Below are 14,246 nucleotides of genomic sequence, written 5' to 3' on the forward strand. Positions count from 1 at the left end.
CTATCTATCTATCTATCTATCTCTCTTAAACGATAGTAAATCTATGAAACTCTTTTCCTCTGAGGGTAGTGGAGCCCGGATCATTCGATATATTTGAATTAGAGAATATCAGTAGTTTGTGAACTATCTGTGCCGCGATTTTAAACCCGGTCTGATTAGGGTCACATCACGCTCCGGCACAATTCAACCCCGAACCCAAATGTAATAATTCATAAACACGTTTATTAATGTTGGTTGTAAATCTCTGTGTGATTGCGATGAGGCTGGGAGTTACAACTGGGTGGAGGTGTCCGGGTCGTGCTTTTTTGATAAATATTGATGAAAGAATAACCGATCACCTCGAGTGAAAGTCTTTACTGGTTTATCAGAAGCTCGGAGCTCAAAACAACCCAACCTTAGACAACTGGGCCCGGTTTCGCTTTACAGGGATAGTTTCCTGGCTCCCTGCCCCTGTCGGGGTGCTACAGAAATGTAACTCTCATCACATTCCCGCAGTCTCCAGGTTTCATGAGTTGGGAAGGTAGACGGTTGGGGATGTGGATCTGTGTGGATAGAGAGGATCGGGGATGGGACGGGATTGCTGAGACGAAGGGTCCCGGGTCGCGGCTCCGGTGGGTTCTCTGTCCCCGGCACCTCCCGCGCCGCCTGTTTGTTGACGCGCTGGTGCGAGTTTTCACAGCAGTTCCTGTGGATAAAGCAGCCTCCCCGCCCCACCCGCACTCCGTCTCTCGCCGCCCGCCTGCCGTGTGTGACCGGGACTCGCTCTCTGCCCGCCGGGCTCTCGTCGATGGCTCCACGCTCGCACTCTCCCTCGCTTACTGTGGTCTGCTTTCTCCTCGCCTGCGGCGCCAGGGTCCGAGCGCACGGTCAGTTCTCACCTTTATCGAGCACAGTGCGTTTGTAAGCAGCAAGATCGCTGCGCGCAGACAAATGACACGGCGCTCAGCAGCGGCTGGGCAGTGGGAGCTTGGCCGTGGGGTGGGCCCGTCAGATCAGTTATTGCTGCACAGGTGCCGAGAGCCCGTAAGTCGCCGTGGATCCTTCGCCTCCTCTCCCCGCCGGCTCGCCGGCCGCTCTTCTGAGTCCGTGTCTTTCACTCGCTGGAAACAGGCTCTCGACCCCGAACCCCAATGGTTCAGGCTGCTTCTGTTCCGTCACCTCTCCGGGAATGAGCGGCGTATGGGGTCCGCAAACCGGTCGTCAACTCAAGGGCAGTGTTCGCGATACAACCGTTGCAGGAAAGAAATTCAACGTGCTTTCACAGCCAACCCCCTCCCCCTCCCCTCCCCTCCCCGAGTAACGGCGGCTGCTCCTATTTCCCAACATCGTTACAAATATCCACTCCTTGGATAAAATACTGACCCGATACTGACCCGACGAAAGCGCTATCTCTGCTTCTCTCCCTAGAAATAGTCCCGGAATATTTCACCGGCCCCTGAACATCCTCTTCGGATCCTGCTGATGTTGGTAATACAAATCCTAGGACGCAGATCGCCCAGACCTCGGAAACCCCGCCGCCTTTCCTGCTTTTAAGACTGTACCGTCATTCACCGAGCCCCGGCCTGTGAAGTGAGCCCCTTAAATCCAAGCCTAGTTCTCGCCCATCAGCAACCCCCCCCCAAGTCTGCTCTTTCAGTTGAATACCCGCCCCCCCCCCGCCCGGAGTTTCACATCCTTCTACCCTTGAATTAGGATTTCCTGACGTCACCCGTGAGCTGCCCTTTCTGATCTCACCGTTCCCCTATTTCTTCCCTGTCATCTCATACACACAGCACAACGTTCAGCTAGTCCTAGTCCTTTGTCAGGGGGTTCCAGACCTGGAGGACTGCCCTGAACCCATAACTTAATCTTTTATTCCCGGAATGTGTAGACAGGTCTTTCAGATCATGCTTGTGTTTTAATACAAACTTTTGTCACAAATCAGAATAAGGTAGGGATAAATTTCAAATCTTTCTGGTCAGAATCGACTTAAGTTATACTAAGTTCCGGGTATTTCTAAATACGCAATGGGGGGGGGGGAGAAAGCAAATTTAATAAAAACTTGGAGATCTCTAACCTGTTGGTAACTCGTATCACCACCGAGTTTGATTTCGGCCATCGTACTGTGCTGTTAACTCCTTGTTATGTCACCGTGTTATTTTGGACCTTTTGTAGATTACAACATCACAGGCGACCGATAAACTTTGCCAGTGAACTAAAAGGACTTGCAGCGTCTTTCGTGGCCAAAGGGTCACTGATGTGTACTATTTTTCTGTGATCTGAGCACTCGTGTTTTAGTGTTGTGTGGCTTGATTTAATCTGAAAAGTGCGGCGGGAAGACGCTTTATGTGGGCCTGAGAGGCCAGACACGGCCTTGCTGTAGCCCCGTGTTCAACAGCGCTCCAGAGCACTCCCCTCCTCTCCGGGCTGCGGGGACTGCAGTAAACGTCCCAAACTAACTTACTGTAGGACTGAACCCCCAACCTCTGAATCACAAAATTAGGTAATAGCTGAAAATACCTTTATTTTAAAAAGAATAAAAATTGTAAAAGCAAACACGATTATTTGATGATTACATTTTGATTGGCCCGCTGGTTGCTGAGTCAGACACGCAAACTATGATGGAACAAAAGGTGCTAAAATCAGGCAGGAATATGATGAGAATGACCAGGGGGACTTAGACACTGCATGGGGAGGAACCCCACCCTGTAGACAGTTGGGCCAATTCTTTGTTTCTTGGCTGTAATGTCATTTTTCAAAAATAAAATACCTTCGCAGCGGAAAGACAGAGACGTGAGAGTAGAAACACAGACATTCAGCATGGAAACAACCTCCTCCCCAACTTGTCCATGCTGACCGATATGCCCAACTATGCTAATCCCATTTGCCCACATTTACCCCAGATCCCTCCAAATCTTTCCTTTCGATGTAGCTGTCTAAGTGTCTTTTAAATATTGCTAATGTACCTATTTTAACTACCACCTCTAGGAGCTCGTTCCATGTACGCACCACCCCCTGCTTGACGAAGTTGCCCATCAAGAACCTTTTAGAGTTAATTTTCATGGCATTTATACCATGGGCGTGTATGCCCACAACAATAAACTTGAACTAAGTCTTGTCTTCCCCTCACGCCCTCTAGTTTCTGGCTCTCTGTCCTTGGAAATTTTCACGCAGAGTGACCGTGAGCGAAAGTGATGCCTGACTGAGGATCAGAAAGGAACACGAGTCGCTTCATAGGACTTCAGCTCCTGACTGAGATTAGGAACAGGGATCACTTGACCTTAACCCATCACTGCTTTTATTTTGAGCAATTTATGTTCTTCTAAAGCAAAGACGGCAAGCCAATGGCAAAGCTTCTTGTGAATGAAGAAAGAGAAATAGGATTTAAAAAGAGAGCTTGAAAAATGTCAGAAGGGTCGGTGTTGGGTAGAGGGTTGGAGCTCGAAAGACGGGGTTGGTACTACACAGGGAGTTGGAGATGGACTGAGATGTTGGAGCTAGGAAGAAGGCTGGTGCTGAACAGAGGGGTTGCAGTTAGAAAGAGGTTTGAAGTTGGACAGAGGGGTTGGGTTTTGAACTTGGGAACTAATCTCAGTAAAGTCATGGATGCGTAAAGGGACATAACTTTGTATTTCTTGTGACACAGGGAGAATGTTTGTGCTCCATGCAAGGGATGAGAACATGCAGTGGGACATGTCTACAGCCGAGGGCTTGTGCATGGAGCAGGGAGCACATCTGGCCACGGCTGAAGAGCTGCAGAGATCTGTGGAGGAGTGTGCGTTCATGGAATGTACCACTGGCTGGATAGCAGGCAACCAGATCGGGTAAGATCTCGAACTTTCAGATCGGTTCCCCTGACCCCACATAACACTTGTTTCAAAGGTTAGTCAGGGGTGGATGGGGAGTGACCAGGGGTGAAGAAAGAGCCAAGCAATATCCAGTCAATGGGACAAGGATTGTGGGGAATGCAAGGGCTCGGACGTGTGATCTCTGAAGAGCTTCGGTCCATCCGTCACCAATGTATTCGTGTAAAATCAAGAGTCACATGATTTTAGCTTCCTCCTGAGATCCCAGCATCATAAAAAACAGACTCCGGCCAATTTCACTTACTAAGTAATGTCAGCAAGCAGCTGAGAATACTGGATACAGCAAACGCTATGTGAAGATACAACATCCCAGGTGCACTAGAACTAGCTGCGCCTCTGTCCAAATTGTTCCTGTATGGTTATTAATCTAACAATATGGAAAATTACAAAGAAATATCCTATTCACAAAAAAATGAACAACCCAATCAGTCTATTTTATTATCCGCAGAGATGGAAAGCGTAATGGACAGTGAAATCAAGCAGCATTTGCTCACTAGTAACTTGCTCGCTAGTGTTCAGACCTCATCACAACCTTGGTCCAATTGGTAACCAAAGATCTGAGTCTCAGAGTTGAGTGGAGAGTGACAGCCTTTTAAGCAACGTTTAAACAAGTGTGGCATGAAGGAGCCCTGGTAACGTTAATAATCATCAAAGGTCATGATAGCTGCAGGAGTTTACTGTACAAGTTCCCTAGAGCAGACGCCTCAGCCCATCCGTTTCCAGCCACTTCGTCAATCAGACAGTCAAAAACGGGATGCCCACTGATGTTGCACAGTCTTCAATTCCATTCAAAACTCCTTAGCAAATAAAGCAGCAGTGATGTGCGATGGGCATACATTAATGCATAGCAGTGCATCAGGTGGTTGCATTAATGCATCACCAGCAACGTGGCATGGTCATTTTCCAGTGTGTGAACCATGCATAAGAATGAATATGTGCTGTAACCATGTGGTGGCTGAGGTGTGAGGAAGCAGAGTTGAGCACATTTGCTTTAATTGAAGAGACACTGTATCATTGTTCACATTACAAAGCTGACTAGTTGTGGATTAGTAAATGCTGAAAGGAAGAGAGGAGCAGCTTGTTATCCAGTCTCAGCCCAATGTGTTTCACTGAGTCAACACTCACCAGTTTATCAGAGAAGTGTCAATTTGCTCATTAGTATTTAGATGCCATCTGAAGATATTTTGAAGCGTAAAACACCACTGACACTTTTATTGATCCTGTGACTGTTAAAGTGACTCACTGACATGTCAATTCCGTCTCATATATTCCTGCAACATGTCTGTCATTATGTCTTCAGTCCAGACATGTTATTTAAGTAATGGGAAATAAGCTCATTTTTAGATTTAATTGCCTGCCCAGTGTCATGGTAGAGTATTAGATATAAACAATTTTGTTCTCCCAGTACTATTATCAGTATGAAATGGAATCAAATTCAAAGCAGAGCATAACTGTAGTTTCCATTACTTATCACAGGTTGTGCTCTTGCCTTGACAAAAACTTTTTCTTAATTTTTGTTAACTTGTGCGCAATTGACTATATTTATTGTAAAATAAAATGGTGACATTTCATTCTGCCAAGGCTGGAAAGATCTTCTCAAGGCTCTAAAGTTGATTGGACATTTTCTTTACCTGTTAGGTGTTGAAAGCCTCCAGGAAAGCAGATCTAGAAGATGACTAAAGGATTATCTTACTTCTCAGCCCCAATATCTTGAAAGCATTTCTGTTACTACCTGGCTACCTGACAATATCGCTTTGTCAGGTTATAAGTGATTCTGGGCTGTGTATGAGTGCATCCAGTCTGACCCATCTCTGGTCAGCCAGTCTCATTCCACAATGGATGAAGTGCCTTTGTTCTCAGGGGCCAAGCTGATTCTCATCTCAGTCACATTTTACGTTTCTTCAACTTGCCTTTGCTTCTTTTAGAAATAACTTTAGTTCTCTTGTGACGTACATTTCTGCCAAAAGAAACATTGTTGCTTGTTCATTCCATGGAAACTATCCCAGATTTTGAACTGGATTGTGTAGTGAAAGTTCGAGAGTGGCAGTGAATAAATCTGATGGTCCTTCACTCCTGCCAGTTGTGTCAGGTCCAGTCAGACTGAATAGCCGAATAGTTTCTTGGGAAGAAAATCAACAAGGAATGAAAAAATACAAACAGCTGAACTAGACACCAGGGGCTTGGAGATGCTGGGATGGTAACTGCTCACCATGAGGTTAGCAAAGAATGTGGAGAGTCAGGATGAGGGTCTAGCCAGTGGTGGTGGGACTGGCAGGCGAGTGGTTGTAGTTATGCAGGACAGGTACAAGCTGGAAAAATTATTCTTACATCTGTCAAGTTCTGATAAGTCTGAAAATGACAAAACAATTTTGGAACAGTGAACTTCAGCCCCTGCACCTCCTCAGAACTGATCTACACCTTTCTGTAGCCTGTGTGGCAGAAGGGACTTTCCATATTCATCTCTGGAAAGTCATGCCCTTAAGCCGGAAAGAAAGCCCCTAGCCTCATCTCGTACCCGCAGACTGATGGGATTTCTAGGATTCTCTGCTGCAGCACATGATGGAGGATGGAAAGGTTCTGATAAGGGGTCTCCACCTGAAATGTCAACTGTTTACTGTTTTCCTTAGATGCTGCCTGGCCTGCTGAGTTCCTCCAGCATTTTGTGTGTAGTACTATTCCCACCTTGCTTCCCTGTATCTCTCCCACCTATACCAAGAATATTTTATAGCGGCCACGGGTATGGCTTTGGGATGTGGGAGGAAATCAAAGGTCAGGAATTAGTTGAAGTGTATTTTTATTTTTAATTTACAGATGCAGCATGGTAACAGGCCCTTCTGGGCCAACGAACCCACGCTGCCCAGTTACACCCACGTGACCAGTTAACCTACAAACCCGTACATCTTTGGGATGCAGGAAAAAACCAGAGCAAGTGGAAGAAATCCACATGGTTATGGGGTGAACATACAAACTCCTTATAGACAGAGACTGGAATTGAACCCGAATCACTGGTACTGTCATAGCATTACGCTAACTGCTACTCTGCCAAGTCACCCCTTAGTTGCATGCAGCCTGTGAAAGACAACTTTAAAATAAAAAATATATAGATATTTTAATGCAAGTTAGTGCTCATTTTCATTTCAAACTACACCAGGTCACTGATGAAATGTCATTCTGTTTCACTCAGGACGATTATGTGCAGTAACATGGGCTTCGTTCAACAAGAAACCCAAAGTATCCATGTGAAAACTGAACCAGCTTCTTCAGGCGGTCAGTATGATGCCTTCTGCATTAAAGACAAAGGTTAGTGCTACATTTAATTGGGAACAGCTTCTATATTTCCAGGGGATATTTTTGAAATGGACAGAGGGAACACAGAGCACTACAAATAAATTCAGGTTGTTCTGAGCTAAGCTGAGAGCCAGAACTTGTGTTGTACTAGGATTGAGGTAGAACTTCTGTGCTTTCAGACCTCAAGGCTGACAAGCCTAGGGCTGGTTAGAAATAAGACAAAATCTGAAATCAAGTGTCTACTTGAGCTGCCATGTGAGGCTAATCAGAAAACATCAGGGTTTAGAAATTAATTCCATTAACTAAAATGTTTTCTGTAAATGAACTAGATCTCACTTTTACTTTGAAAATGCCTTACTGATAGTTTTCAGTTAAATCAACAGGGCTGTGGAAGGTTGTATGGAGTCCCTGCTGATATGGGACTGGGTCTTAGGAGAACAACTAACCTCCATAAGAAGCAGCACAGAGTCAGTGGAGTTCAGGGTTAAAAAGGAAGAGCAGGTGGTGCAAACTTGCTGAGTTCCCTTGCATTTAGCAGACTGGGTCCAATTGAGATGCTTCAATGCTGAAAGGTTTGATATGGTAGGTAGAGAAGAAAGAACAGAGACTATTGTTCAATGGAGGGAGGCCACTTTGCATAAGATTTCAGAATACAGATGAGACAAAGTCCATTACAAACAGCAGGACATTTGAGGCATTTCACCTCAGGGAGGAATGTTGGTAAGTGTTGGGGTAGGGGTTGGGTTTTGCGGCAGAGTGGTGGGTATATGATAAGTTTAGAGCTATGCTGTTTGTCTGTGAAATCAGAGGCAATGATCACACACGTTGGAGAACTCCTTCACTCCAAAGGCCATTAAAGCTGGGAATTTGTTGGGAGATTTCATTCTGAAAATTATAGGTTTTGTTGGATCAGAGCTTGAGAATTTATGAAAATGATTGGTTCCATGGATCTGGTTGCAGAGATGTCCAGATCTAATTGAATATGGAGCATACCTGAGACACACGTCCAAGTCAAAATGGTGTGCATCTAGGGGGTGAACCAATAGTGGGAATGCCCTCAAACACCTTCTGCTCTTTGTCCCTCCTGGTGTTAGAGATCACAACTTTGGGAAGTGCTGCTGATGGTTGGGAGGTGATTGACTGAGGCTGCTGCACACTGCCAGCATGATGTGCTGGTGGAGAAAATAAACATTCAGACCAGTGAATGGGTGCCGAACAAATGGTTAACTTTGTGCTGTATTGTGCTGATGTCCCAAGGTCTCTTGTTACCAGTGAATTGGAACATGTCTCAGATCACTGCTGTACTGCTTTATTAAAGTGAGGGAATAGTCTGCACAAAATTCACACCCAATACTTCATCAGAGATAAAATTTCAATGCAGAAAAGAAATAAAAAGAAAATAACTTATTGGTAGAAATTTTGGCAGAGAAATTTGTTTGCCCCTTTGCTGTGTGTTAGACTAGTACTGTGGGTCACTCTGTTGCTACAGTCACACAAAGACTGAGAACTTTCAATGTGAGACACACAGCTGCACCTCGGGTTTAATTGTCTGACACTGAACTCAAACTCAACTTATTGATGTTTTACAAGTTCTGTCAATTTTACTGTGCTACAAAGCAAGTGCAATCATTCCAGGCTGTTCAAGAAGGGACATTCTGCTGTTCAAGCAGCATTCTTCCAGCCACTGAGAGTGATGCCAACAAGTTATGAATGGTGAAACAATGGGAGGAGGTAGGTGAGTATTCCTGCATGGGCTGTTAAAGATCAAAACCCGCAGGATTCCTTGTGTGAGGGTGTCACAAAAAAACCTTACAGGCCCATCACTAGTTAACTGGGCAGCTGATTAACTGGGAGCCATTAGGACATCTCAGGGAAGTCTGTAATGGAGGACAATTCCCATTCCCATTATGTGAAGTGAATGAAAAGTACAGGAATTTGGCTTTCATTGTTTGAGGTTTGGGTGACCTCCCGTAATTCAGCAGCGAGCATCAAACTGAGATGTGGCTGTGATCAGGTGCAGCCTGGAGTGATCCTGAAGCTGGGAATCTGATAACCGTGACCTTGTCCTCCATGGGCAGAGGTGTAAAAGCAACATGTGTGAAGCTGTATTTGAGGCAGTTACAACCTGTAAACCTCACTAACAAAACTATTGCACGTTGGCTCTTTAAGCATTGTTTTCTGGGAACCAGGGTTTGTAAAGGCTGACTGTTTTGTCACTAAGTAAAAACTTTACTTTTCAGATCAGTGAAGTTGAACATTTCACTGCAAATGAAGTTTGGTATTCCATTGGCAATGATGTCATTTGACTTACCACCAGGAATAAAATGTGAGGCAAAGCAACATATTTGCTGAACATTGAGAGGATAAGTTCCTTGCAAACACTCAAAGAGAGAGTGGAGAGAGAAAATTAGTTTATATGTAGATTTCTCATTTCCATACTCCAGAAAGGAGGCACTCTCAGCTCTGAGTTCCTACCTACAATATAATGTCTTTCTACAGATTATTTCATTTGAGGTAAATTCATTTATAATATTGGCTTATGATTTTCCTGCCCAATGTTTCACAGTGGTATCTTGCGTGTCTAAGCTTCATAACCACTGATTAAACCATAGGTTAGAGTAGTCACTTACAGTGAGGCATGGCCGAAACCTGACATTGGGATAAAAATGACCTATGAATATTTCATTAATTTTGTAAAATCATCTTCTTTCTTTATCTGCAGGTAAACCTTGTGGAGACCCTCCTTCCTTTCCCAACATTGTACTGCAGGACTACACTGGAACTGAAATGGGCGATGAGCTGCTGTACGTCTGTGCACAGGGCTATATCATGGCCAGTGGAGAGAATGCCTTCAGCTTGTTGTGTAATAGCTGTGGAGAGTGGTATGGGTTTGTGCAAGCTTGTGTAAAAGGTGAGAGATGTACTGATCCTCAAACACTAACATCCAATATGCCCAATGATGTGTTGTTGAGCAATATGGTTAAGAACACCCATGGGTTGCCTTCCCACTTGGCTGTAGTATCACAATACATCAGTGCGCTATGATATTTCACCATCTGCCACAGTGTATGGCAGTGTACCATGGTATGTTATAATGGATCACAGTGTGTCAGTGTATAACATAATTCGTCAGTGTGTCAGTGTGCCATGGATCACAGTATATGAAGGTGTAATATCACGAGCCATTGATTATCAGTGTGACACAATGTATCATGGTCCATCCCCATGTGACTCCATATATCAGAGAGCTGTATTACCAAATATCACAATGTATCAAGGTGGATCAGCGAGTCACTACACTGAATTCAATTGAATTGAATTGACTTTATGTCTTACATCCCCCATATACATGAGGAGTAAAAATCTTTATGTCTCTGTCTAAATGTGCAATGTGCAATCATGGGAATTTAAAATAATTTGTAATAAATAGAACAGTCAATGTAATATAGAGTACACTCAAATCAGTGTGAGTTCATCAGTCTGGTGGAAGCAGCTGTCCCGAAGCCTGTTGGTCCTGGTTTTTATGCTGCGGTACAGCTTCCTGGATGGTAGCAGCTGGAATAGATTGTGGTTGGGATGACCTATGATCCTACAACAACTACAGATGCACTGGGCTGTCCACACCACTCTCTGCAGAGACCTGTGATTGAGGGAAGTACAGTTCCCATACCAGGCAGTGACGCAGCCAGTCAGGATGCTCTCAATTGTGCCCCTGTAGAAAGTTCTTAGGATTTAGGGACCCATACCAAACTTCCTCAACCGCCCGAGGTGAAAGAGCCGCTGTTGTGCCTTTTTCACCACACGGCTGGTTTGTACAGACCATGTGAGGTCCTCAGTGATGTCGATGCTGAGGAACTTGAAGTTGTTTATCGTCTCAACCCCAGATCCATTGATGTCAATAGGAGTTAGCCCATCTCCATTCCTCCTGTAATCCACAACCTGCTCTTTTATTTTTGCAACATTGAGGGAAAGGTTGTTTTCTTGACAACACTGTTTCAGAAAGATGACTTCTTCCCTGTTGGCCACCTCGTTATTGTTTAAGATAAGGCCACTCAATGTAGTGTCATCGGCAAATTTAATTAGCAGTTTGGAGCTGTGGGTGGCAATACGATCATGGGTATACAGAGAGTAAAGGAGGGGACTCAGTACATAGCCCTGAGGGGCTCCTGTATTGAGAGTCAGTGGGGTGGAGGTGAGGGAGCCCACTCTTCCAACCTGCTGGTGATCTGACAGGAAGTCCAGGATCCAGCTACACAAGGCAGGGTCAAGGCTGAGGTCTCTGAGCTTCTTGCTGAGCCTGGATGGAACTATGGTGTTGAATGCTGAACTGTAGTCCAAGAACAGCATTCTCACATAAGCATCCTTCTTCTCCAGATGTGTAAGGGCACTATATAGAGTAGTGGCTATTGCGTCATCTGTCGATCGGTTGTGTAGAGGGTCCATTTTGGGTGGTAGCAAGCTGCAAATGTAATCCTTGACCAGCCTCTCAAAGCACTTGCTTATTATTGAGGTGAGTGCAACAGGATGCCAGCTGTTCAAGCATGTTACCTTGGTCGTTTTTGGTACAGGGACAATGGTGGATAATTTGAAGCAGGAGGGAGAGGGAAAGGGAAAGGGGGAGATTAAAAATATCAGTAAACACACCTGCCAGTTGTGCTGCGCCCATCCTGAATACTCACCCTGAGAAGCCATCCTGTCCTGCAGCCTTGTGACTGTCCACTCGTTGGAAACATCTGCGTACCTCACCCTCAGAGATGTTGTTGTAAGGTCATTGATTTGAACCACTAATCCTGCTTCTCTTAACAGATTTTTCCTGATCTCTTGATTATTTTCACCATTCTTTGTTCTATTTCACTTGGCGCCTTACTTCAGTTACAGTGATCCATGGTCTCCCTCTCTCCCAGCATCAGATGGATCCTCTGGGACGGGCTAGGGTGGGAGCATCAAGCCAGAAGCAGCGAGACAGTGGTGCCACTTTGCTCATGTCAATTACCTGCAGATGGACCTTGGCCTAACCCCAAGGCAGGGAAGACGAGCCTCAATCCAGTATCGTCACTACCCCTTTGTCCTCACCAGCTCCAGCAAGTTGTGGTGCTGCCTGTAATGCAAGGCCAGAATGTTGAGGGAGTGTAGATAGTACAGGGTAGGCTGGGTGATGTAGGTTCAGGGATATCTGGGATAAAAGTGGAGAAAGTGGTCGAGTGGGAGCTTTGGGATGGAGAGGTCCTGGACATTACCCAAAGGCATTGAGCCTGGCATCATCTAAGGAAGAAAGGCCCAAACCAACATTGCACATTAACTCTTCTCCCAATAATCTAAGCCCCAAACGAACTTCAGTGACCTTTGGGCTGAGAATTAGCTACAGTTGTGAAAGACAATTCTAAAAAACTAAGACCTGTAAATCAGTAATCTTCCACATTGTATAAAAGTACCATTGAATGTTCAATTGAAGCTCATCCAGTGAAGCTATTTGTTTTACAGATGAAGCTGAAGGCCACATTGACTATGAAGACAAGTTCTCCAATGCAGACACACTGCCATTTTCAGTCCCTGCTGGAGAGCACAACCGAGCCCTCCCTGCTGAAGATGATGTGGAAGATCCTGGGGATGGATTAGATGAGGCAGCTGATGGGTCATTAAGAGAAAGCAGCAGAGAAATCATGCAACCAACTGAGTCACCAGTCTCTTTCCTCAGCCAGAAGCAACTGCCTTGGTTCCCCTCAGAATTCCCAAATGTTGAGCAGCCTGCTACCAGGAAAGCAGATGTGCAGTCAAAAATTTTAATCCCTGCAAATGATAATCAAATTGCAGCAAAGGCTGAAGATGATGAGGGAGACCGAACGGGAGAAGATGAAGGCTTGCCCATTGGACCATCCATTGTGCAGAATGAGACTAAAATTAGCAAGGAAACAGTGGTTGGGACGAACAGATCACTTCACCAGGTGGACAGTTACCCCACTATATCAGAAACAGAAGAAAGTCAGGTTACTGGATCCATGGAAACACAGGAGGAAGCTCTTGCCACTACATACCATTCTAACCATATGGAAATCAGGACAGGTGCTTCAAGCAACACCTTGGCCAATCATCACACTCGGCTCATGACTGCACCAACGAGGCACTTGGACCTAGATGTTCAGACACCAGTGCCTGAAATAATCAGTGTCAGTAGAGACAGTGAGATCCCCACAACCACATTGTGGGGTCAAGTCACTGAAGAATTGTGGAAATTCTCTGATCCTGCTACTGACCCCTCTCTGCTTCTCACAAATGCTAGAGAAACAGTAAGTGAGGATTTGCACCCTGTAGACAGATCTGCAGTATCGACACCAGTAGCTGGGGTTTCAACATTTTACAGTCCAGCCACACCTGAAGCAAGTGCTCAGACTTTGACAGATCTTTCAGCCTTTGACACGATTGATCACTTCACCAGAAGCGGGAATTTCAGTGATAGGGCTGAGGCCAAGCTGCAGCCGACAGTCAAGAGCTGCAGGGGGGAGAACTGCTCCAGCTCCCAGCAGGGCCCCATGATCGCCACCATCGTCGCGGTGATCGGTCTGCTCACCCTGGCTGTTATCTTGGCTACATGGTGCTACAGGCATAGGCACCAGAAAACATCCGTGTATGAGCTGAACGGGAAGGGACAGGTCAGGCGTAGGCAACACATTGAAATGCAGCAGAGAGTGTAAGTGGAAGTGTGTTTTTGAAGGGGGATCCACACTCACAGGAACATTCACAGCCGGCATCTCACTGCACACATTGAATATTCAAAGCACTATTAGAAATAAGTAAATATTACACAGAGGTATGCTCTCAATATGTGGAATATTTAAAAAGATCAATGAAAGGGTCACGTGAACTTGCTCCACAGGTGGAGAGGAAGATTTCTGAGTCTGTCTGTAGGGACAGCCTCACTGATTTGGTAAAGGGATTGGTAGAAACAAGCTGAGACATTCCATGTACAGTAGGAGTCTGGCAAGGGGAGGGTGGGGGGGCGGGGGGGTTGTGACTTAAAGTGGCTACTGCCTGCAACAAGTCAAGAAATTTAATTGGCTTGCAGGGTTTAGTTAACACCACGGTAACTATCAATCTTTCCTTCAAAAACCAAAGGCA

The 14,246-nt window shown here is 45.4% G+C and overlaps 1 protein-coding gene across 2 annotated transcripts; it reads left to right on the forward strand.

Moving 5' to 3' along the window:
- The first annotated feature begins 735 nt into the window (after positions 1-735).
- On the forward strand, positions 736-14,098 carry susd5 (sushi domain containing 5). Of its 2 annotated transcripts, none has more exons than XM_072270061.1 (5): positions 736-866; positions 3,626-3,803; positions 7,030-7,145; positions 9,856-10,044; positions 12,615-14,098. In XM_072270061.1, the coding sequence occupies exons 1-5, from the start codon at positions 788-790 to the stop codon at positions 13,820-13,822; spliced, it is 1,770 nt and encodes a 589-aa protein (XP_072126162.1). In that variant the 5' UTR covers positions 736-787; the 3' UTR covers positions 13,823-14,098. The 2 variants fall into 2 exon arrangements, with proteins under 2 accessions (XP_072126162.1, XP_072126229.1); XM_072270128.1 differs by lacking the exon at positions 736-866 and adding an exon at positions 1,766-1,930.
- Positions 14,099-14,246: the final 148 nt, after the last annotated feature.

Source organism: Mobula birostris, chromosome 1 (genome assembly GCF_030028105.1).
Source record: "Mobula birostris isolate sMobBir1 chromosome 1, sMobBir1.hap1, whole genome shotgun sequence".
Taxonomy (NCBI): domain Eukaryota; kingdom Metazoa; phylum Chordata; class Chondrichthyes; order Myliobatiformes; family Myliobatidae; genus Mobula; species Mobula birostris.